Source organism: Daphnia pulicaria, chromosome 8, assembly GCF_021234035.1.
Source record: "Daphnia pulicaria isolate SC F1-1A chromosome 8, SC_F0-13Bv2, whole genome shotgun sequence".
In the NCBI taxonomy this organism is placed as follows: Eukaryota; Metazoa; Arthropoda; class Branchiopoda; order Diplostraca; family Daphniidae; genus Daphnia; species Daphnia pulicaria.
In genome coordinates, this window is record NC_060920.1 from 9,181,105 (window position 1) to 9,205,235 (window position 24,131).

Below are 24,131 nucleotides of genomic sequence, written 5' to 3' on the forward strand. Positions count from 1 at the left end.
ACAGATAGAGAGACATTTTGGTTTTTTTGGATGGGGGGGGGGAGAGAGAAAACACGGACTCTTGAGGCAAATTAACAATCGTGTTCACGCAAGGACATTCACAAAAAAAAAGAAGAAAAAGAGATACTAACAAACATACTGGTACATCTCTTAGAGCTACTTTCATTTTAAAAAAATTGACTTGTGGGAAAAAGTAACTCTCGTGTGGCCACTGGGCATCATACCGAAACAATTAAATTACAAAAAAGAAAAGAAAAAAAAACGGGGAGAAATTGGTAGCAGTGGAGAGGTTGAAATAAAGAAAAAGTTCAGGCTACGGCAAAAATAACGTTCCAAGAGCAAAACAACTACGGCATCGAAATAACGCTTTTTTATTTCTTCATTCTTCAGACAGATCTGTTTGGTGATGATGGATGGGACCATATTGTACTATTAAGAGATAAGATGTAAGAACTAAAGAAAAAAAAATTTCCGAGCGACTGACGGGCGAACTATGGCACACTCCTGTTGTCATAACTACCACCACTTTGCACACCGACTACTTTCTCGCCTTTCTCCCATTCGTCAGCGATTGGAGCGACACTTTTTTTCTTCTTATTACTATTGTGGGAAGTAAGTCTAAGAAAGGCAACATGCAAGGATACAAAAGTGCGAGTAAAATGTACACAGCAGTCTTGCCCTCCAGTTGCCGTTATAAATAGTTTGGGGATATGACCAATAAGGGGGTGATGGAATAAAGGAGATTGAACACCAAAGGAAATAAATTTTTTCGGCTCACCATTCACTCTCGCACATGGGTCAATGCATTACCTTTTGCGGTCAAAGTATTGCTGGATTCTTTTGGTAATTTTTGAATTTTGTTACATCAGAGGCCAAAGGAAAGCTCATTTGAATATTTAGCCTTTGAAAACAAGGAAGTACCGTAAACAGGAGCGTGAAAAAACTGTGTAGGTCACGTAGATTACATATAAAGAAGGAAAAACAGGGTGTGGTGGAATAGAAAGGAAGAAGAAAGAGATGTGGCCAGCTTTCAAACGGGTCAAATTAATCTGTCTGAAGACGGTGGTGACCGACTGTTCATTTCAGATTTGCTGAGAGCGATCGCCATTTCCAGATCGGCCATTTCCTGCATCTCCGCTTTCCTTCGCCTTTCCTGCTCCGATCGGACACTCTCAGCAGCCACCCAAGCGATTTGGGCGTCTTCGCTCAACTTGGGCAATGGTTCAGATGCAGACACTTTGCTACTTTTCATCGGTGACGATGAGGAAGACGATCGGCTCTTTAACGAGCTCGAGCCAATCGATGTTGGACTTTTAGTGGGACCACTAGAGGTGGGAGAGGAAAACTTGAAATCGTTGCCCCAACTAGAGGGAGACTTGTTATTGTTGTCAGCAGCTGTGGCAGCAGCGAACGGATCTGGCCGCCCGTTCCATGCCGAACTACCGAACGGACTGTCGAATTCTATCGTGGATTTAGAAGGAGATGTGGAAGAGGCAAACGGATCCTTGTCTGCGGAGAACGGATCGAAATTGTCCGTATTGTCTGGATCCTTCTTGATCTTTATTCCGTTATTGGTGATGGTGGGAACGGCGAAGGGATCATCTGTGTTTGAGGCAAACGGATCGCCAAATCCGACATCTTTGAAGGGATCTTCAGTGAATTCTAGCTCGGCATACCGGTGCTGTTGTGACTCGCTGGTGGGTTTTGTGCTGCTAGTGCTGGTGCTTCCCCATGCATCAAAGCTCTCGCCAGTTGAAGAGCCAGAAAACTAAGGCAATAAAACACAAACCAAAGCAGGGAAGGAAAGCAGGGAAAACAGAAAAAAAAAAAACTTAAAATAAATTACAACAGAAAAATTTCGAAATACAAAACTAAACTAAAATAATATCAGGTAGATATATAGAAGACGGTAAAAATATTAATTCTAAACGCTCGAAAGGTCAGATTTCAGACCAGTGGAAAATGCCTTAGAGTTGACTCATGGCTGCGTAAAAAAAGAAAAAAAAAAGAAAGAAGAAGGCAAGAAAGTTTAGTTGACTTTACGGATCCGATGGACTGGAATCATTCTGAAATCAAATTCCAAATTGTGATTTTTTTTACATGTTTATCGAACACGGGAAACGGAAACGAGAACCCAAATGAACCGAGTCAAATCTAAACGAAGACGAAATTAAATAATTCACGACCCAGCAGGCTGCCAATCGCCTAACTAAATAAAGATTGTTCTAGAACAAGAGAAAACACACACACATGTCACGTAAAATAAAAATAATGGAGTTTAGCTTTATGTATAAAGAAAGGAATGGTATAAATGAATCACAGTTGAAACGAAGGAAAATAAACCGCAGTACAAGTTAATCATGCTCTCTGGATTACCAATAAAATAAACTACACATAGAAAATTGTGAAACAAAAGACCATCAAATCCATCGGAGACGTACCTTAGATTCAAAACTTGCAAAATCAGCAAAACCCGATCCACCAAAAGGATCCTTAGACGCACCAGCCGAAGTAAACGGATCACTCAATGGTGCAAAAGGATCAGGTGATTTTGTGGCGCCGATGGGAGGAGCCGGGCGCTGGGGACCTTTCACACCACTAGACACAGCTTTTGGTGGAGCTGGACGTGGAGGTGGTTGTTTCGACTTCTTGGGAGGCAAGGCCGGAGTCGGGCTTTCCACTCGACCGGCAGGTAAGGGAGAATTAGGTGCGTTAAATGGGTCGCTACCGAACGGATCAGCACCCACGTTTGGCTGCAATGACCAAAAATTGATAGTCAATTAGCGCTCGAGTTCCGCCCCAATTAGTCTGATTCTAATTACTCACCGATTTGCTACGACCGAAGGCGTCAAATGGTTCGCTTTTTGCTTGACCAAACGCGGAAGCGAATGGATCATTCTGAAAAATTCAGCATGCATTACGCGTTTTACAAACTAGTCAGGATTCAAATACTTTCTAACGATTCATAGAAACACGTACCGTTGGTTTTGCAGGAGCTCCAAAGGCTGAGGCGAATGGGTCTTTGGCGCCAAAAGGATCAACAGACGAAGTTGGCTGCGCCGCCTTTTTGAAGAAGTCCGATTCCTTGAAAGGGTCCCCATTAGATGAGTCAGAAAACCCACGATTCTGACCATTCAGACTAGAAAATGGATCACTACCGAACGCTCCATCCTATAAAAATTTCGAATAAAAGGAAAAGACATTATGATCTTTACTGGACAAAACTAAACCAAAGTTCAATTACGTTAAAATGCGACGTTCCCCCGTTCACTTTGTTGCGGTCAGAGTTTGGCGAGAGTAAGATATCGGAATCGGAAGCTACTGAGGCAATAGGGCGGAGGACGTTATCGCCCAATCGAGAGGGATCTCCCGTTTCTAAGGCTTCGTCATAGGCCACCAAGGCCTCGTCAATCTGATGTTGATGTTCCTGCAACACCGTCATGCGAGCTGAAAATCCCAAACAAAAATTGTTATATTTTACTGGACACAGTATGAAAAGATTTCCGCCAAGTAAACCTTTAATTTGACTAATTTGCAAGTGAGTATCTTGCAGTGTATTCTGGAGCTTGTCAAGTTGGAGGCTGGCCGCTTGCATCTGTTGCTCCATGCGCAGTTCTTCACTGCGTAAATTATTAAGTTCCTGTTTCTTAGCCGCAACTTCTGCCTCCTGTGTTCGAAGCGTGTTCTCTTGCTCTTCTGCTTGGGTCCGGAATGTACGAACCTAAAAGGCAGGTCAATAGTTACTTAGTCATGAGTGAAATTCGATTAGGGAAATGTTTGAAAATTAGATAATCGGATACAAGCAGTAAGTGAACCAAGTAACAGAAGAAATTGCCGTGCAAAATCAAATGTTCTAACCTGCTTTTCATGCTCTTCAATTTGTCGCTCTACTCCTTGTAAATCTTGCTCCAAAGCTGAGCGCTACCGATGACATGCAAAATTTAAAACATAAACCAAAAATAAAACGGAACGTAAACAACTAAGGAAAATTGTGAAAGCCAATGGAAATAATACGTCGGCACACTTCAAACAATCCCAAGTCAGCTATTATGTGAGCATACAAAAAAATAAAAGCAAAAACAAAGAAACAGGGGTCAAACAAATAATGGAATAAGAATGAAACCTGTGCATCTAAGTCGTCCAGTCTCTTTTGTGCTTCCTTCTTTTGAACTTCCAGCTGCTTCAAAGTAGCCGACAAAGTGTCGAGTTCACTCTGGAGATTACGAACTTCACCATTCTTGATTCGGATGTCTGCCTCCTTTTGTGCCACATCTGTTTCCAGTTGACGCTTCTCCCGAATAAGACTCTCAATTTCTTTGGCGATTTGCTCAAGTTCGGCAGAATGAGTCAGCTCTTCAACATTGGTGTCTTTCGCGCGGAGAGAAGGCGGCATCATTTCAGGAGTTAGCACAGTTGGTAATTCTCTTCCTTGAACCTTTTGTTGGATAAGCCACATTGAAAGGGCAAATTGCTCGCTATTCAATTTACCTGTCTGCCCAACATCACACAACCCCCTAGATTGTTTCAACAGCAAAAATTAATGGGGTTCGTTGAGATTCAAAAGTAATGTGAAGTCTACCATATATGAGCTAAAATCGGTTGCGGTAGACGTGATTGCAAGAAAACGTCTTTTATTTCCAAGCCGGATACGTAACCGTCGCGATCCATATCTGCTTGCAGAAATAAAGCTCCATATTTGTTTTTTTCTGCTTCACTGACAACCCAGGTTACTGCATGGCCGTTAGACGCAATATCCTATATTTAAAAAAGAAAAACCATAACCATTGGAATCGACTAACAAGCTATTACAGCAGTATTTCCAATACTTTAACGTTTTCCGGAGATGAAACTGCTGGAGGCAGGACGCTTACCGACCCCGCAAGAGACGACCCACGTCGAAGAGTAGACTCTTGCACGGTTGAGAGTAATTCAGGTGGTAAACTTACCGGCAATGGGTAATTATCCAAGACTTTGTAAACCAAATGCATTGCCTAAAATAATTTAAACATTACAAAGTTTGAGGCGGAAAGATTAAAGATATGGGTAAAGTGATTTACAATAAATTTTGATCTTACCACAATGAACTCATGCCGGTCTAGCGCTCCGTCATGGTCCATGTCAGATAGGTCCCAAATTTTCCCTAGGCTTTCGAGTGGTAAGGTCGAGTTAACCAACACTTCTTTCACCTTTAAATCATAATACAACACAATTATACACTGAGTGCGGCACATTACCATCACAACAAACCTTGTTTCCAGGTAATTTTCCACCAACAGGACTTAAAGAATCAAAAAGTGCATCATATTTTGATCTATCTGTGGCAGTGACAACCCAATTAAAAGTTTTGGGCTGATTTCCTGTTGGGGAAGTCAAAGATGAAAAGGATCCCTGTGAAGTAGTAGTCACTGCATTTTGTATAACAGCTGGTGGCTGTTCACCCTGAAAATTACGTTTTCATTAAATCACGAATGACACTAATGTGGGATTGAAAGTAATCCTGCATAACACCCAGAAACCATTAATGAGCATTTACCATTTCTGGTGGTGTGGTTTCTCTTGATATGTTGCTCATACTAATTTCAATTCCATTCTGTGCCAGGGCTACTAGTTTCAATGCAGTAAAAAATCCACTTTGATCAAGATATCCTTTGCCTTGAGGATCAGACAGATCCCAAATCTAGAAGTTAATAATATAAACTTAAAAAAAAAAGAAACACTAATGTAAACATTTGAAAAAAAAATACCTTTCCTAGCACAGAAGTATGTAATCCAGATTTCTTTAGAAAATTAGCAGCATCAAGTGCACCAATACTTCCAAGGTTTTTGGGATCCACCTATAAACACCAAACCAGCAACGGGGATCAGATTAAGGTTTCTGTGGAGGTAACAAATAAATGTTACTTACATGCCGATACCAAGCCTCGAAGATTGCATAGTTCTGTCCAGCGACCTGAAACATCAAAGAATATTTTCAAGTTGTTAGATTCTTTGAAAATATATCAATGTGTCAAAAAAGTTGAGCACTGTAAAGACGCATTATTTCACCAAGAAAACATGGCGTGCGCCGGAAAAATTTTTATAATACGAAAATCTACACTATCTCACAGCTTTTTAAATACCACTTTCACGAGTTTCTAAAATACTTAACGAAATAAATAATAATATTTCTTACTAAAGTCGGAGATGGCAATACCGCCATCTTGGTAGACTTTTCTTAGTTCGAAAAAATTCCGCTTGGGAACTGCACTGGCAATTCCTCCCCCCAGTAGGCCAGTACCCAACCGGCCTTTAGCTATCTGTAAATAAATGAAAAGAAAGGAAAAAAAGAAACGTTGTAATTGTAATCATGAATGTAATGCAATACATAGCTACATAAGCGTAGCTTTTCCCTATCTAAAATTCCAAATACCCATAAAATGCTGGGAAACCAAAATAACTTCTAATTAATTAAAAATTGTTTGATTTTATTCTTGCTTGGAACGGGTTAATCGGATCGAAAACATTTCGTGATCACTTTTTATGAATGGTCCTGTTTGAACCCTTTTACTGAATTCGTTCCTGATTGCGTGAATTGCCGTTCAAAAGATCAAGAAGAAAATCGATTGGATTGTGATGTTCAAATACAACAATCGTCCATAGGTGGCTTCCTCCCTGATCAAGTCAAGTGAAAGTGAAAGGCGAAAACAACAAAATAGAAAGACAAACCACGATGATTTGGTAGTACGGGGCGTCGTTTGCCCGGATAGGAGAGATTGCAGCTCCAAGATTGTTTGTTTAAGACAGTGACAGTAAAAAATTTAAGCTACCTGTATTTGGCCAGTTGTTGTTCAAACTCCAAACACATTGACCCAAAGTATTGTGTACAAAAGTACACACCATTTCGAGATGAATTATTCATTGTTTTTGACCTTCGTTTTGGTAATTGGTCAAGTTAACTGTGTTATACCATCTGTTAAGGGTAAGTGTCAATATTCTTTTGCCTTTAGAAACATGATGTAATGCTGTAAGCTTGCCCTTTAGCAATAAAATGTTGTGTGTGATTTGTACACACAATTCTATTAATTACTACCACAACTGAGCATGTCTTTGAATTTTTCATGAAATAATTGAATTAGGAGAAAGTTGATCAATGGCAGCCATTTGTGTATTTGAAATATGGAATCCAACAAACAAAGGCATGAGCTTCTCTGAATTGATGTTTTAAAAATCAGTCTGTAACTCTGCACTTCTTTTTTTTTAAATTACTTAACAATGTCCAAAGAATTAATAAAAAAAAAAAGAAATGAGAGTATTGCTGACTATGCTGAGTACACTTTAGTATCCATGTTCATAAAAAACATATGGCTGTTAGCATTTATAGTTCAAGCAAGTATAGTAGTTAACATTTAGTTGACATTTAGCTCAAGGAGAGTATGAGTCAGGGAAAAATCCGGAATAGAAATAGATGCTTCCAAGGTTTGCGTAAGACTACCGGAGTGGACGGGTTTGATTTACAGCAGGTGTATAATTACTTAACCAACTATTGCGTTTCCTTTTTTGGTTATAACGTATACAGGAATACCTATTTCCATGCACGATACGTCGATACGAGTCGATTGAAGTATACATAACTTTCTGATTTCATCAACCAAATATTGATGTTGCTACGGAAATAAATTAAAAATGGTTGAACCCTTTTTATAGCTTTCATTTGGATGCACCTCTTTCCTTGAATAAACTTGATCTCTATGCATCATTTCCTAACACCACATAGAACGCCACTTGATAGTAGCATAAAGCGCTAATAAAACAATCATGCCCTTGTCGCTAAGACGTATGCATCTTTGTTGAAAATTTTTAATAATTTGTTCCTTTTGCAGATGCCCATAACTGGGCTGGCGAATTAGAAAAGGCTCAGCATGATTTCAACCTGGACTCGTACTCAAAGCAGTGGATGGACGAGTGTGAAAGGGTTAATGGAAGCGAAGCCATCGAAGATATTCGTGTTAGTCTATCTCACTATTCTTGCATTCAGATAAATATCAAAATTATTGAATAATCTTATATTTAACAACAGGAATCAGTGACGGCATTGACCGATTGTATATCGTCAAAAATCAATATTCACAACATAACTGAGGAGATTAAAGAGGCGTCTCCCAAGGGAATCCTTGACGAGGTTTTTGCAAAATATTGCGAGTGAGTTATAATTTGTTTTTCTAAAAGAAAACTAACTGCCATGTGAAGTTCACGTGTGATAAAAATATTTTACTTTACAGTCAAATCTCAGCGATAAAAAAATGTAGAGAACCAGTTATATTGGCTATGCAAGTTTGTCTTTCAGATCAAGCTGATCAGGATCTTGAAATCTTCGATGAAGCCATTAGTGCAGCTGTAGATTTCATGTGCTATAAAGGAGGGGAGCGGATAGCAAGTATTGTTTTCCGGTGAAATTTAAAATATGGATAGAGTAATAACCGAATATTTTATTTACAGTTTTTATGTCTGAAAACGGAACTGATTGCTTTTTGTCAAATATTGACAACATCGCGACGTGTCTCAATGGAAGTCTGCCTGAATTAGAAAATGCAATAAAGGGTATACAAACAACCAACACCTCAATGTTTGACGATACCAACTGCGGGTAATTATAAAAAGAAGAGACAAAAAGAAAAGCTGTTTGGACTAATGTGCTATCGGTTTTCGTCTAGTAAGTTATCTTATCTAAATAGTCACTGATATCTATTTACTTAACGATTGACAGGTTGGAAACCAAAATGAAGGCATGTGTGATCAACGGTTTGAAAACGTGTTCCGACCCGACACCAGCCAACGTTGTTGAAGGCTTAATAGATTCAATGATCAAGAAAACTCCTTGTTACAAAAGCGAAGCAAATTATTTGAACACTTCGCATTCCTACCATTCTTCCGCATTGCTTTGGGCGTTGGCAACGCTGTCGATGGTTACTCGATTCATGTTCCACTCCTAAGTATTGTGTAATATAGCAATAGTCCCATTTTGAAAATAAACTTTGTGTACAATTTAAGTCCCACATCTCACGAAACCCTTTACCGCCTTTTACAAATAGAAAATGGAGTCGAATGTCCGTCCTCTCGTGACAGGTCTGCTAAACCTTCGTGATCGCTGTCGGGCCGTATATATGGGATATATCATGTTGTTTGTGCACCATATGTAGTTTTTTTTTAATTAACTTTCTTTTTGCATTATCTCGAGTAATACAATGCGTTACGTTTAATTTCGAATTTTGTTTCAATATTGATTAATTTAATTTAATTTAAGTTAAAAAATTAATTAATAATGAAACAAAATTCGAAATGAATTTCAAAAATCAAAATAATTTTGAAAGTAAACTCAAAAATCAAAATCAAAAAGTTGTCGCATTTGAACTTGAAAACCAAATATAAATAATGAACAGAAAATTTACTTTTATTCAACTGGTCAGGACGGTGGCGCCACGAGGCGACGTCTAATGATATCTATCTGTTGCATATGCGGAATAAATCCGCATTCCGCAATACGGCATAGAAATAGAGCGTGTCTAAGCATGTGAAGCTGCTGACACTGCTAGTGCTAGCAGCTGCTAGTTCTTCCATGGGCATGGAGAGACCTAACCTACCTAACCTCTCCATACCCCTGGTTCTTCGTACAAAAATGGATTCTTTTCAAAAATTAAATTCATTTTCCAATTTCAAAATTTGTCACGAATATAATTTTTTATTTGAAATAATCATGTTGTTTTTTAATTTTTATTTTGTTTCCATTTTTAATTTTAGAGTTTACTTTCAAAATTATTCTGATTTTTGAAATTCATTTCGAATTTTGTTTCAATATTGATTAATTTTTTAACTTCGTTTTTAATTTGCAAAGCGTTTTTCAAATTGATTTTCAATTTCAAATTGTAAATCGATTTTTAGAAAAAAAATTTAAAAAAAATGACCATTCCCCATTTATGGGGTACCATAAAATAAACAAACAGCGCAAACAGCATCACAGTATCACACTCGGTCTCTGAATTTCGAATTTAAAAAACAAAGCTAACACGCACAATAACACTGCTTGTCAAAAACCTTCAATAGATCGAGTTGCTATAAGCAACACGAATGAAGTTTAGATATTTTACCCGGAATTTTTCTTGTCCTTGCGTGGTGCCGTGGTCGACCTAGGCGTATTATTGGTTTTGTCAATTACTTTTCCTCTAATTCCTCACGAACCGACAATCATTTCAAGATTTGCGTGGAAATCACAGGGGGATGACAGCAATTTTACAAAAAAAAATGACCTGATTCTGAACTATGCTGGGAAAAAACAATGGTCTTTTTGTTTCTTAATGCCTAATGATAATGAATTTGAATTGCCTAACTAATTGCGCAAGCTGACATTCTATCAGTCGGATACGAAGTACTAGTCGCAGCCGCCAGATGGATAAGGTTCTGGACATTCCTAACCTAGTACCTGTATAGTTTGGTAGAGGCGCATATAAAAAAGTTATTTCAGCGATTCATTTTAGTTTCTTATCTAGTGTTTGGTGTAGTTTGTTGTATTGCTTTGTTTATGCATTGGATTGCATTCTTCTGCACGAGAGAAAAGTTAATTATTAGTGAAAACTTTGAAAGAATTTAGGATCATACTCTTACCGTTTGTGCTGTTCTTTTAATTCTACATATATAATTTTCTGGTATATAATGAGTCATAAATTTGTTTTCAATATTACGGTTTCCTTCTAGTATTGCTGACATTCATAAAGCCTTTGCTCTTCATAAAGTTTTACTGTTTGTTGACAGTAGGTTTTTTTCTGATATACAGGCTTAAAGATGGCAGAAGCTGTGCCAGAAGAAGAATTGACCATTCCAAGAGCTGCTATGAACAAAATGATTAAAGAGATTGTACCCAGTGTCCGAGTTGCCAATGAAGCTAGAGAATTGATTCTTAACTGTTGTTCTGAGTTCATACACCTTTTGGCTTCAGAGGCTAATGAAATTTGTACTCAGCAACAGAAAAAGACTATTAATGCAGAGCATATACTTGGAGGTAGTTGTTACAAATGTTGTAAAGTAATGGAAAGGAAAAATAATCTAACACACATGGTTGTAGCATTAGATAGGCTTGGATTCAATGACTACCGTACTGATGCTGAAGCAGTGTTGAAAGATTGTAAAGCTGTTGCTGCCAAAAGGAGGCGCCAAAGTACAAGGTTGGAAAACTTGGGAATTCCAGAAGAAGAGCTATTGAGACAGTAAGTTTTATAATTTTTTTATGATTTAATTAGTCTAATGCATATTTTTTTTTTATATAGACAGCAGGAATTATTTGCCAAAGCCAGAGAAGAACAAGCTGCTGCTGAGCAGCAACAGTGGCTACAACTTCAAGCAGAGGCTCAAATGTCCTTGCAGCAACAACAGGGAGATGTTCCATCAAATTCAGAAGATGGAGAATACTCTTAGAAGATTGTTTGTGAAATTTGATTTAATACATACAAAATTTGATTTCTAGAATGAGCTTAATGAAGTGTATTATTTGAAATATTTCTACTGTTTTCTTAATTATTATTTATCAGTACCATCCTTACATTCTTTACTTTTGTACTTGAAACATTGTTTATACTACTCAGATACCTCATATTTGGAAAGAATTTAACTGCATGACTTATTGCATAATTAACAAGTTATTTTTCATTGGAATGCTTTAACAATCCGACAAGCCGCATATATCGACTTATCAGTATAATAAGGTTTGAGAGGATAAATAACAACATGGACAAACCAAGCCTTTGATCGACAGCTAAGTGTTACGAGACAACGAGAAATTCAACTTTATCATAGTGGTATTGGACAAAAGTAAGTGTGTCGTGGTGGAAAAAGAAGCTATATATGAATATGAAAAGGCAAAAGTGAAATTCCAAACATTATTTCTTTTTTTTACTAAGCAATCTTGCTTTCTGTAAAATTGCAAAAAACATTTGTTAGACCATATCTTAAAAGCAGTAGAGCAAATAAACTGGACGACTTACCAAAGTTCCCTCGTCAGTTTTCGATTTAGCATAACTTGAACTACTCTGTAATTTTTTCTGTTTCACAGCTTGCTTAGCTTTATCCAAACTGAATCCGCGAAAGAAGAATGAATTGTTGTGTTTATAATAAAATTAATAAAATATAAAAAAGGCTTACTTTTCTTTGATAATACGTTGCTGTTCACGATTCCAAATATCTTTAAAATCTGACGCAAACGTAGACCACAAACCAAAGAAATCCTTTGGGTCGAGCTCTGAATTTTTTTTCGGTGTGAATTTGAAATATTTCAAAACGGCTTCAAATCTACAAGAGAAAATAAATGTCCAGTAATGACAATTTAATAGCCAAACTTCTTCCTATTATAATTACCTTTGTTTGCATTCTGTCAAATTTTCTTCTTCCTCGGATAGTGACTTTTTTGCTAAAAGAAAAATAGATTTAAAAACACAAGAAAATTGTAAACTCATTTCATGAGATCCAAACCTTGCACAAAAAAAGACTCCATTTTTTCCTTAAATGGCTCCAAATGTATCTCCTCCGATGCCGCTATTACTTGGTTTGCTTTTTGTTCAATACCTGCAAAAAATAACAATAAATTTAATTGCGATTCGAATTAGCTACCTCATAAAAAAAAGTCGTACCTTCAATTTCTTTATTAAGCTGTCTAAGACTAGCTTCTAGCTCTTCGAATTTTAAGTGTCCAGCTTTATCCAAGTCAGTCGGCTCTGGTAGCGGCATGCGAGCATCATTCGTTCCAGCTTTTTCATCGAATTTCTAATCTCACAGTACGATATCCATTATTTCACAATTATTACAATTTTAAATCATGTAAAGCATTACCTGAATGTAAACTTTGACAACGTAGAAAATTAAAGTGAGCGTATTGTCTTTACTTTTTACATCTTTAATTTTTGGAAGAATATCGATAGCAAAACCATCTGCTTGTCCGCGCTGACGATTGCCTCCGTTCATATAATTTCCAAGCGCAAGAATGATACCCAGGACACGAGAAACTTCGACACTCGTCATCAATTTGTCACATATTAGCTGAGAATAAATTCCAAAATAAAGTAAGCATGGGAAAAATGTGAATAAAAAAATATTCACTGCTAGATTTCAAAATACTTACTTTGAGATTATTGAGCGGATTTGAGATGGCGGTGAGAATTTCAAAGAAACTGTTTTGAAACATAAAGCACGCTACACGCTCAGAAAAACTTGGTATGTTGGCCAGCTCGAGTAGGAAATTTTCTGGCTTGTCCATGATAGCATCTGGCTGTTGTTCCAAAGTTATGCGCATTGTAGCTAATTCATCTTCTGTGGCTCGTAATTCAAAAATCTTTTGAAGAGTCTCAAGGTCAATCACAGAGGTGTCTAAGTTGTAAACGGCACTTTCCACTTCTTGGACATCCAAGTGGCGACTCGATATTAAAATACCAACCATTTGAGACCGCTTATTGTCCAAAACTAAAATGGAGTAAAAATAAATAAAAATACCAAGGCAACAGAATAACTGATTCTTTACTCACTTTTGACAGTTTGTTGTTTCACCGGTTTACTCTCGGCTTTTGGTTTCACTGGTTTCGCGACAACAACCTGTCGCGAAAATAGGTCAGAAAAGTCATCCCAACTTTCGGGAGCGATCTCTTCTAACTTATCCCACAATGTCGAGCTAGACAAGTAATAAAGTATGCTTGATTGATTTTTAAACGTTTTGGATCAACAAAACCTACTTGCTGTCAACTGTGTTTGGTGTGACAGTCATCGGGGGCTGGTATGGTATTAAAATCCTTGTCCAATATAAAGGTTTCATCGGTAGCTTGGGATCAACTGGGTTCTAAAGAAATCATATGTTTCTAAATATTCTTTTCGGCAAAGAGTTTTATAACGACTTACCTTTCGGATAACGGTTCTGTTGAAATTCCAACCCCCTTGGGGTGGAGCTGGAAGCGACGGAGGGGAAGCAAGGCCTCCGGGACCGTTTGAAAATAAATTAAGGAAACATATTATTTTTTTTTTTCGGGAAAAAACATTCAATACAAACAATTAGCAATTTTATAATTTATTAAATTTATTTTATTATATTAATTACCGGGAGGAGGAGGTGGTCCTCCCATAGGTGGAGGAGGTGGTGGTCCACCCATCATTGGGGGTGGAGGAGGTGGACCCCCCATCATTGGAGGAGGAGGTGGTGGTCCACCCATCATTGGAGGAGGAGGTGGTGGTCCACCCATCATTGGGGGTGGAGGAGGAGGACCCCCCATCATTGGAGGAGGGGGTGGAGGAGGTGGTCCACCCATCATTGGGGGTGGAGGAGGTGGGGGTGGTAGTCCTCCCATCATCGGAGGCGGAGGAGGTGGCGGCGGCGGCTATCGAATCCATTAATAATAGCGAAAAATAATCTCAATGCGGTAAAAAAATCCTTATAAATGTATATCATATGATATCATGAACGTACCTGTCCCCCTAACGATGTCGGAAACGGAGGCGGAGGTGGAGCGGGGGAAACCCCGGACCGGAAATGATCTGATGACGAGAATGGGGGTGGAGGGGGCGGCGGAGGTGGAGCAGTCGATGAATAACTGTAACAATTGGACAATTTAATAAAAACAACAATAAATCATGATGCATCAAATTTTGACATGATTAATTATTGTTTTTTGTAGCAACCTTGGAGGTGGGACGTAAGGTGGAGGTTCAAGAGTTGGCCGGTTTTTAAGAACAGTGACTTCTTTAGTTAAACTGGCAATCGTTTCCTCCATTTCTTTGATTTTATGACGGAATTCAGCTTGAATTCGCAGAAGTTCCGCATCATGATCTTGTCGTGCCTGTTGGAACGCTGCCAAATGTTCTTGTATGGATAAATACTCTCCTTTACATCGAGGAGTTCCTTTACTATTCATGTCAGGTCTACCCCATCTATACATTCGATCCATCTGAGAAAAAATGCAAGTTATTCCGATACAAAACATTCAGGAGGTCTGAAATTGCACAATTACTAACCATAAATTTGTCGCACATTTGCCCATCTTCCAAAGGGTAAACAATGCCAATATTCAATAAATAATTTACAAAATGACTCATCAAAAGCCTCAGATCTTGGTTGCTAATAAGGAGCCTCAAGTAATGATCCTCATCAATAGAAGAGAGTAAATTTGAAACAAGCATTTGCCCTGTGTTACAATCAAATCCTGTGATATAATAAATGTTTAACATCAAATTGAATAAGTTTATACCTTCAAAATTTTCTAAGGAATTGAGATCATGTCGTTCAAGTGAAGTACGCATTTTTGGTGAGTTAAGTTGTTGCTTTTGTTCCATGGCCAAGTCATACGTAAGGCTTGCCACCTTTCGTAACACATTAGATTCTTTTTCTCCAGAAGCTATAATTTATGGAGACGAAGGAGAAAAAAAAAATAAATATTATGAAATGGTTAGTACACATTTAAAGTAAAAAATAATTACTGGAAGGATACGGAATTCCGAGATCACTAGGCTCGCGTCTAGTGGCATTTTGAGTGTGACTAAGAGTTGCTGTGGCTGGAATTTCCACTTTCTTATGCCTTGTAAGAGTAAATGGTTGCCCATTGTTGGGCACATTAGAAGATCTATTAGCTCCATTATTGTTATGCCCCGATGAGGAGCCTCCATGTCCTCCAAGGTGCATCATATCTGGCATGTCAATTTCAATCTTTGTAGTGCTTGCCTATATTAGAAAATAACAAGGAAAAATTTGTCAGCCCTTCATTAAACATACAATCTATAAGTTTTAACAAATGACCACAAAATCAAACTTACTGACTTGTCTTTCTCAGCATATATTTTGAAAATATGATATTTTGCTGCTGCAGCGTAGTAGAATAACAGACTGGGGACTTCAAGGGAGAGATAATTTAGCTGTCCTCTAGCAAGATATTGATGTGGAGTTACTTGGCAGGAACTCTTCTCATGCTTGGCAAAAAACTTCTTGTCAAACTGCTGGAAATTGTCCTTGATTTGTAACTGTTCTATTTCATTTGACCTTGAACACAGTTCTGTTGCATATGATGAAGTATCAGCATCCAATTCAATATTATCACTTGTCGGTTGTTCAAAACCACTTGACAATGAAACAGTTCCAGCATTTTCAAATTCTGAGACTTCTCTTAAACTGCAAGTTTCGGTATTGCTGTCCAATGGAAGATCAGGTACATTAATGCTATCCGATGTCTCGGAAACGATCAGCAGATTTTCATCACACGTCCAGGTGTGGTGATGAGCGATGTCTTGGTAACTGGACGGATCTTCTTCAGGCTCGTCCACATCAGCATAGAGAGTTTCTGATGTTAACGACTTCCCTATAACAACTTTGGACAATCGTTGAGGTGAAAAGTTCTGTTCTTGTTGATCTCTTGTCCTGTCATCCGACAGTGTAGACGACGAACCACTGTTGTTTGGAAGCTCATTTTGGAAAGGTGGGTTTGGTCCTTTTTCGGTTTCGGTTCCACCATTTTCGGTTCCAACCCGCGGATTCGAAATAAGCCGCCCCTTGGCTTTTTGACTAGAACTACTTTTGTTGCCCATTGCTGCGGAGTCGGAGCTGCTGCGATTTCGGAAAAACGGAGAATTTTCTAATTCAGAGTTACCCGATTTATCTTCGGGAATCGACGAGCTGCAACTTTCAAAGTCGCCCAAGTCGCTCAAGTCATCAACCAAGTTTCCATTCCAATCTTCCTGCTGAATATATAGTCCACAATATAGAAAATAATGTCACATTAATTTTAAAAGTTTATGGATTCTACCTTAGCGTAGCGGGACTGATCGTCGAGCGTCAGAGGTTGATCGTTTATTAGCAACAAGGGCAAATCGTTTGACAAGCCAACGTTAAGGGCTTCGATGGTGCCTTCCGGATTAAGATCATCTCCGTATCCATTATTTTCGTCGTTCCTTTGTTTATCTAATAAATCAATATTAACTGGATACGCCTGTTGTTGATCAGATAGTGCCGCGTCTTGCAGCACTGGTTCCGGATAGCTAGATTGGCTGTTGGCCTCCAGCACTCGAGCTGCACAAAATGCGTCAAAACTGTGCGTAGTTCTAAACGATGTATTAGAACGATCAGAGTCAGATTCTAGCTGCTGTCCGTCTGGAGATCGATGAGAGGGGTTCGGACTGCTGCAATGAGGAGTGATTGGAGATAAAGTCGATGGAGTAAGTGAGTTTCGTTGTTTGGCCTAATTTAAACGAAAATTGAAACATGACGTTTGCTCTTGACGTGTGTTATTTACAGTTATAACTAGGGTAACAACTCACTTTGAAGGCGTTGGTTCGAACAAGGCGAGGCAGTTCGGAGTCGGGATCGATTGACGAAATGGAAAGGAGACGGGGACCTGCAGCGAGCTCCGATTGATCCGAGGTAGACAGATGACGGCCGAGTTTATTCAAACGCTGTCCAAATTCTTTGACGCCACGAACTTTTTCCACAAACAAGCTCTTCAACGCTAGTGCTTTAGTGTGTTTGTTGGTGATCAACGACAACTGGTCAGCCGACGTAGCTCTCTTCGTGGGACTGCAGCTCGGCGATTGCGCACTGCCGCTGCTGCTGCTGCAGCTGCTCTCGTTATCTGGCTCACAATAGTCGTTGGTTGCCATAGCGACCTTAGGATCCCTGTGTACATGGGCACAGTAATATCCCTTCACGATCACCTGGAAATAAGAAAATAAGGGCTAGACAAGAATTTTATTACACGTGGTCGGCAGATTCCACTTCCTAATCTTTGTTCTCATTCTCTCAACCATTACAATGTTACGACCAATAACGAGACGAAAGCTTTTTATGTGTGATTTCTCATCCGATAGAGCGTACGATTACTAAATCGGCGTGTCTCCTACACATGATGATAATGACATTCCAGTCCAACAACAAAAAACTTACGTCACGTCGGTCAATATTACGACGTACGGGAGGCCAATTCTTGTCAGAGGCAACAGGTAGAAATGAGACTAGAGCCTTTTTAAGTTTTTAACGCATACACACACACAAGTCACAATACAGAGACTGAGTTTGACACGACCTAAGTAGTTCGCCCTGATGGCAAGCTCTTCCCGCCCGCTACTGACGATATTTTGGGTAATATAAGAGGAAGGGATTTAATCCAGTAGAGGGCGATCAGAGAGCATGCATACAAGTAACAAAGAGAGAAAGATAAATGAAAGATAACCTTGCCTAGGCTCGCGCGCCGTAGCCAGGCAAATATAGCAAATAAATAAAGAGGAAGCGGAAAGGGGGGAGAGAATGAGGGGAGAACTCACTTACGTAGTATGTTGTGCTATTTCCTCATTTTCAAATAAAGGTGTGGGATATTTGAATTGTCGTTTCCTTTTTTCTTTATCCACTATAGCTTTATGAAAGACTCACGATATTTCTATATCGCGCATTTTTCTGGTATAGTCTTCATAAATGAAAATACTTGCGTCACTAGGTCTACACATGTCCAAAAATGTAATTTTACATTCGCTTTTCTTCACGCAGCAAACATAGTGCCCTAAATGGTGAAAGTTTGATAAAGGTGAAACTAAAGGGAGCAACAGTCGCATCATCTTCGTCAATACCGATCCCACAAATTTTGAAGCCGAGCGACTATGATGAGTTAATTTTGCGTGTTTTTTTAAGTGGCCTTGCTATTCCATACTTGTCCACAATGACTAAGCATTTGAATGATTGCATTGTTGAAGTGTTGATTGTTGCGTTCTTTATAAAAACATAGATAGTGAAAAAGTTTGGAAGATTAAAAAATAAAATTTTAATTTAATTGTTACGTTTAAGATGCTACATCCAAAAGGTATCCAACTTTACCTAAATGCGGGCGATGTGGCCTGCGGGATGTGCCAGGCCGGCCGGGCCTAATTTTGTTTTGTAACCGAAACACTGAGAAGAGGCTTCATTAAAACTTGTTGTTTGCATCGAGTAGTGTTCTCTTCCTTCCAGTTGTTCATGCAGTTGTTAATTCCACTTTTTTTAAAGATTAGATAGAATAGACTCTCATGCAAAATGGAAGATAAAGAAGGTGAACCGTAGAATTTCATTAATTATAAATAATTGTGGTGACTAAAATATCTAAATTGTGATTACAGAGCGCATTGAAACTCCGTTAGTGGCGATTGTGATTGATGCCACTCCTGCCAAAAAATTCGCAAGTCAAGCAATAATTGATAATGGATCTACAATGATGAATAGAATTTTTGATGCCTTGATTGGATTTGGAAATGCCCACTTGATGCAAGGTTCTCACAACAAACTGGCGGTCATTGCCTGCAACAGCAAGTCTACGTAAGTGATTTTAATCATTTTATCTTAGACCTATTTATAAGACAAGACTATCTTATATTTTTGTATAGAAAGTTTTTGTACCCTTCTGAAAATGGGAATTCTAAATCCTACCATAACCGACCTGGGCAGTATGACATGTTTGCAAAAGTTGATTCTGATATTCGTCATGGCCTTTCAGAGCTAATCTTGAACGATTCAATTGACCATGATTCTACTACATCAGACTCATTATTAGGGGGAGCTATGGCTCGTGCTCTGTGCCACATTCATAAAGTTCAAAGGGAACTTAGTTTGAGTCATCAGTTAAAACCACGCATACTTGTTGTTAGTGGCAGTTCGGACAGTGCTCTGCAGTACATGACCTTTATGAATGTGTTCTTCACAGCTCAGAAAGAGGTAATATGCTTAATTTAAATTCAATATTCTTTTAGAAAATTTTAAGAATGTTTCTCTTTTACAGAATGTTGTGATTGACTGTTGCATGATGGATACTGATTCTGGATTACTACAACAAGGCTGTGACATAACTGGAGGGCAATACTTACGAATTCCTACTGTTGTTGGATTACTGGAGTATTTGCTGTGGGTTTTCCTTCCAGGTCCATCTTGTAGATCCAAAATTGTCTTGCCACCTCCTACTAAAGTTGATTACAGAGCAGCTTGCTTCTGCCACCACAAACTAGTTGATATTGGATGGGTCTGCTCTGTTTGTCTTTCAAGTGAGTTAATGGTTTTTATCATTACTCTTCACTTTCAGTAACTTATTGCTTGTTTCTAGTTTTCTGCAAATTTAGCATCATTTGTACCACATGCAACACAGAATTCAAACTTAATAGAACTGCAATCGTACCCTCCAAACCGAAGAAGCGTCCTCGAATGGAATAAATGGAAGATGCAGTGAAAGATTAATTATTGCCCCATAAAGCTCTGAAGCTCAATTTAACACTTTCCTGTACATTTCCGTGGCATACAAAGAGAAATTGTTTTGTACATGACCATTCAATTGGTTTCTTTTGGGTTTCTCTTTAGTCTTAATGAAAAAAAAATAGACTAAAAAGACTGATGGTTACAACTATACTAATCTTAGTGGTCAGTTCAAAAGTTTAGCAGATATATTGTTACTATAAACTATATCTCTGAATTAAAATTCCGATTTTTTAGAAAAATTGGAAAATTGGAAATTTTCCAAACAAATAGTAGCTTTACTTCAACAAATTTGCAATAGCTTTTCGTCTGGTAGGTATCTTGAAAAAGAGACAAGGTTGTTAACTTTAGAGTTTTCAGAAAAATAATAATTTAGATTACGTACCGTTAATTTCCGGATGTTTACAAATAATTTGAGATTGGTTTCACGTTACATATACTCTCGCACAATGACCAACGCAGCATTAGCCGCTAGAAACAGAATCGTATGGATGGATCTAGAGGTGAATTGGTTTCCAAGGAACAATTCATAAATTAGTTTTTTTTTAAATATAAGCTAATTTTCTTTATAGATGACGGGGTTGGACGACACCAAGGACCACATTCTTGAAGCTGCTTGTCTTATCACTGATCAAGACTTGAACATTGTTGCTGAAGGTCCCAACATAATCATTAATCAACCTGATAGTATTTTAGATGGAATGGGTAAAAAATTTATTTAAATTATTAATTTATTAATTATTTAATTCATTTAAAAATTAGGAGAGTGGTGTAAAAAAACACATGGAGAGGTTTTAAATAATTCTTTCAATACTGTATATCCAAATCATAACACTTACTTTCTTTCAGTCTGGGTTAACAGAAGCATGTAGAAATAGTAACATCAGTGTTGAAGAAGCTCAAGAACAGCTTGTTGATTTTATTGGTCGTTATACAAATCCCGGAGAATGCCCGCTGGCTGGGAATTCCATTGGTGAAGATAAAAGATTTCTGTACAAGTACATGCCCAAACTCATAAACCATCTGCACTACCGGATAATAGATGTTTCAACCATCAAGGAATTGGCAAGGTAATAAATTAATTTAAAACTTGTTTTATTATTATTTATATACATCTGGAATTAGGAGGTGGAATCCAGATGTTTTGAAAAATGCTCCCCCAAAATCCTTAACTCATAGAGCTATGGATGACATAAAAGAAAGTCTGATGGAACTGAGCTTCTACAAAGCAAATATTTTCAAATGAAAAAACATTATTTTTGTAACAGACTACTACCTTTATTCACACCCACCCACAAATTGAACTGTAAATACAATGCAGTTATTGGATTGCTTATACTGTGTTCAAAGGGATGTTAAATACAATGCTAATGAAACAGCAGCTGCCAGGACAACATAGCCTGTGCTATTAATTCCCTTAATTGTGAGGTTGAAACCAGTGTCCCACACAAGGTGTCTCATTCCATTAATCAAATGATAGGAAAATGGAAAAGCAATGAGAAACTTCCCCGCCAATACAACCAGTGGAAGGTGTGCAGCTTCCAACATTCCCAAATAATGTGGAAATGATGCAGGCAATACCATGGCACCTATCAGATTACACATAATGTTGATTAGAACATGTTAGTGATCTATGTCAAAGATTGATTGATGAATTACCAATAGCTAGACCATACATCAGTCCATTTTGTGCAAGCCCAGTAAAACGATGTGTAATGGACGCAGCCATATTGGAATTGAATTGGTAAATAGATAGATGGGGAGAAATGGGCCGTTGCAGCCTCTTATTCTTGTTTTCAAAGTTTTCATTTGAAAGGGGTTTAGCACGGTTTGCTTCCACGCTTTTAATTCCGAAGGTAGAGGCTGACACAGTGTGTTGCCTGCAACAATTTACGAGGGGGAAACGTTAAAATATGTTTAATCATCCTTCACCAAAACATCTACCATGATTTGACCGGAGCTGCTGTGAGTAGCCGGGTTTGGGTAGTATTTTTTAAGATGGTACTAATAAAAACAAAATTAAAAACATATTTAGAAAACAATTGGTTATAGATATTAGGAAAATTTTAAAAAATTGTTTTATATTTAATTTCTACCGTAAAAGCGCCATATTTGTTATTGCACAGCAGTAGCGAATAGACTGATTTCGTTCGCGAGGTTGACGGATCAAATTTATGGCAATAGTTTCAATTACTTTAAAGTTTTTAAATATTTAATTCTATCATAAGAAAAATTTGAAAAACAAATTTCATATCCTTTTCAAATTCTGTAAACAATAAGTGGATAATAAGGAAATCGGTCGTACGCATCGTACGTTCCCAACCCATGCCCAACCTCTAGAATGCTTGGGGCGTTTCCTACTGCATTCTCAATGCTAAAGCACACTTTTATCCTAAAAATTTAACTTTTTACTCAGCTAACATTAGATAAAGAGAAATATTTAAAAAGTGGTAAGTGAACTTTGTGTGGCGGTTTTCATTCTAACAAAAATTTATATGTAAAAAAAAGTATTTTCAAAAGGATTGTAGTTTAGCATGTCAAAATAGAACAAATTTCGCTAGCCTACCTTGAGATGGGCAACGGTATATATTTTGGAAGTTTTCCGTTTATAAAGCACTCTGGTTTCCAATCAACACCCGGATAAATCTTTCGCCTTTTACTAAAGATTTCCGTGGTTGGGAGCAATTGATGAGTCTATATGACTAATTTTTCGAAAGCCTGGTCTTCTGACCGGGCATCCTAATAAATAAAATAAATCGTTTAAGTATGAATCTTACATTAGAACAGAATCAGATAGCGTACTCAGTACACATGTATCGCTGTTCTTATAATACGTTCATAAAATTCAAATAAAAAGAGAAGGAGGTGAAAAAACAATATCTAAGAATAAAAATTGCTTTCTACAAGTATTTCTTCAATGTGTTAGCTTAATTTAGATCAAAAGGCAGTCAAAATTCAAAACATTTTAGTAATTAGGAAAGTAAGGAAACCAATTTTAATGATTCCACAATCAAGTACTATAAGTTTCATACCGCATGTCACATTAAGTAAAATAGCGCTGGATCTAGTACAGATTAAACATATCTGAATACCCAACACATTACCCAGCCAGAGGTTAACTAAGGTAGGGTGTAAGATAGGGTATTTCCACCCTCAGTTATAACTCAGGATAATGGCAATACTCAGACGTGTCAGACTGTCAGTCGAAAAGTTCCCCGTCGAATTCCCCAGATCCCTCACACAACATTCAGACCGCGGCAAATCAATTCACACCAGAATAAGTAAAACTACGTCGACACTAAGGGGTCGTAGTAAACCCTATTTGCTCGAATATATTATTTTGGTTTTCACAGATTTGTCAAATCTAAATCTGTATTGCCATGCAGAATGACGTAACGGAGTTTTTATTTGGTTTGAATAGACAACATCCGAAAAATGTCCACGTTTACAATAAACAAGGCAAGGTCCTTTAAAAAAAATACACCATAAATCCGAATATGAGTGACATTTCCCAATAGTAAACAAAAAAACTCGCAATTCTGGATAGGCTAATTCGGTAGTTTTGTAGTTTATGAAGCAATTAGTTGTCTGTCAGCCCATACAAAAAAAATGAAAACTGAGAAGATCGTAAAAAAATAAGTTAGCTGCCATTTATCTTCGCTGGCCATTTATCAAGTTCTTCGACCTTGGTCAAGAATAAAATAGAAAATTTTAACTGCTGAAGTGAAACGTATTAAAGCGGAAAAAGCAGCATTTGTCTCGCATCCTATCAGTTGCTGAGTATGCAAATATGCAAGTATCACGTTAATTACATCAATTTGTTCTGCCGATTGCAACTGAAGTCTTACTAAGACAACTAACTATAACCGGTTAGAGACCAAAAATTAAT

The 24,131-nt window shown here is 37.9% G+C and overlaps 8 protein-coding genes and 1 non-coding gene across 17 annotated transcripts in view; 6 read left to right on the plus strand and 3 right to left on the minus strand.

The window, feature by feature from the left end:
* Positions 1-24,131, plus strand: part of LOC124310854 (tyrosine-protein phosphatase 99A-like) — a 691,797-nt gene that overhangs the window by 612,832 nt on the left and 54,834 nt on the right. The window lies entirely within an intron of this gene.
* On the minus strand, positions 171-6,293 carry LOC124310886 (epidermal growth factor receptor substrate 15-like 1). 4 transcript variants are annotated; one of them, XM_046775009.1, is made up of 16 exons: positions 6,173-6,293; positions 5,906-5,950; positions 5,745-5,834; positions 5,534-5,677; positions 5,248-5,439; positions 5,076-5,186; positions 4,827-4,991; positions 4,580-4,755; positions 4,124-4,514; positions 3,859-3,921; positions 3,517-3,721; positions 3,245-3,447; positions 2,980-3,171; positions 2,827-2,898; positions 2,442-2,753; positions 171-1,768 (listed from the first exon to the last, which is right to left on the minus strand). In XM_046775009.1, exons 1-16 carry the CDS (start codon positions 6,197-6,199, stop codon positions 1,040-1,042), a joined length of 3,117 nt encoding a protein of 1,038 aa, XP_046630965.1. In that variant the 5' UTR covers positions 6,200-6,293; the 3' UTR covers positions 171-1,039. The 4 variants fall into 4 exon arrangements, with proteins under 4 accessions (XP_046630965.1, XP_046630966.1, XP_046630968.1 ...); XM_046775012.1 differs by lacking the exon at positions 171-1,768 and adding an exon at positions 1,805-1,984; XM_046775011.1 differs by lacking the exon at positions 171-1,768 and adding an exon at positions 1,986-2,066.
* Positions 6,682-9,023, plus strand: LOC124311346 (27 kDa glycoprotein-like). The gene is made up of 6 exons (XM_046775795.1): positions 6,682-6,958; positions 7,860-7,984; positions 8,057-8,178; positions 8,259-8,413; positions 8,476-8,623; positions 8,744-9,023. Exons 1-6 carry the CDS (start codon positions 6,886-6,888, stop codon positions 8,967-8,969), a joined length of 849 nt encoding a protein of 282 aa, XP_046631751.1. The 5' UTR covers positions 6,682-6,885; the 3' UTR covers positions 8,970-9,023.
* On the plus strand, positions 10,501-11,493 carry LOC124311462 (protein Dr1-like). 5 transcript variants are annotated; one of them, XM_046775969.1, is made up of 4 exons: positions 10,501-10,676; positions 10,805-11,029; positions 11,099-11,234; positions 11,295-11,493. In XM_046775969.1, the coding sequence occupies exons 2-4, from the start codon at positions 10,813-10,815 to the stop codon at positions 11,440-11,442; spliced, it is 501 nt and encodes a 166-aa protein (XP_046631925.1). In that variant the 5' UTR covers positions 10,501-10,676; positions 10,805-10,812; the 3' UTR covers positions 11,443-11,493. The 5 variants fall into 5 exon arrangements, with proteins under 5 accessions (XP_046631925.1, XP_046631923.1, XP_046631922.1 ...); XM_046775967.1 differs by having other exon boundaries at positions 10,506-10,678; positions 10,787-11,029; positions 11,093-11,234; XM_046775966.1 differs by having other exon boundaries at positions 10,506-10,676; positions 10,764-11,029; positions 11,093-11,234.
* On the minus strand, positions 11,494-18,128 carry LOC124310851. 2 transcript variants are annotated; one of them, XM_046774933.1, is made up of 21 exons: positions 17,924-18,128; positions 17,302-17,694; positions 16,791-17,222; positions 15,808-16,725; positions 15,475-15,715; positions 15,246-15,392; positions 15,013-15,182; positions 14,680-14,945; positions 14,468-14,591; positions 14,104-14,378; positions 13,906-13,990; positions 13,743-13,846; positions 13,539-13,681; positions 13,139-13,476; positions 12,850-13,056; positions 12,651-12,783; positions 12,493-12,585; positions 12,379-12,430; positions 12,166-12,312; positions 12,009-12,096; positions 11,494-11,936 (listed from the first exon to the last, which is right to left on the minus strand). In XM_046774933.1, exons 2-21 carry the CDS (start codon positions 17,638-17,640, stop codon positions 11,904-11,906), a joined length of 4,335 nt encoding a protein of 1,444 aa, XP_046630889.1. In that variant the 5' UTR covers positions 17,641-17,694; positions 17,924-18,128; the 3' UTR covers positions 11,494-11,903. The 2 variants fall into 2 exon arrangements, with proteins under 2 accessions (XP_046630889.1, XP_046630890.1); XM_046774934.1 differs by having other exon boundaries at positions 13,906-13,979; positions 14,102-14,378.
* Positions 18,915-20,313, plus strand: LOC124311323 (general transcription factor IIH subunit 3-like). Its single transcript, XM_046775769.1, has 5 exons — positions 18,915-19,055; positions 19,123-19,318; positions 19,387-19,714; positions 19,779-20,037; positions 20,097-20,313. The coding sequence occupies exons 1-5, from the start codon at positions 19,040-19,042 to the stop codon at positions 20,201-20,203; spliced, it is 906 nt and encodes a 301-aa protein (XP_046631725.1). The 5' UTR covers positions 18,915-19,039; the 3' UTR covers positions 20,204-20,313.
* Positions 20,546-21,578, plus strand: LOC124311421 (oligoribonuclease, mitochondrial-like). Its single transcript, XM_046775907.1, has 5 exons — positions 20,546-20,745; positions 20,815-20,947; positions 21,005-21,033; positions 21,092-21,312; positions 21,368-21,578. Exons 1-5 carry the CDS (start codon positions 20,641-20,643, stop codon positions 21,486-21,488), a joined length of 609 nt encoding a protein of 202 aa, XP_046631863.1. The 5' UTR covers positions 20,546-20,640; the 3' UTR covers positions 21,489-21,578.
* LOC124311451 (succinate dehydrogenase cytochrome b560 subunit, mitochondrial-like) lies at positions 21,503-22,462 on the minus strand. Its single transcript, XM_046775951.1, has 4 exons — positions 22,339-22,462; positions 22,187-22,246; positions 21,902-22,122; positions 21,503-21,831 (listed from the first exon to the last, which is right to left on the minus strand). The coding sequence occupies exons 1-4, from the start codon at positions 22,350-22,352 to the stop codon at positions 21,587-21,589; spliced, it is 540 nt and encodes a 179-aa protein (XP_046631907.1). The 5' UTR covers positions 22,353-22,462; the 3' UTR covers positions 21,503-21,586.
* LOC124312715 lies at positions 22,856-22,979 on the plus strand. The gene has a single exon (XR_006910631.1). It is a non-coding gene; the product is annotated as a U5 spliceosomal RNA (small nuclear RNA).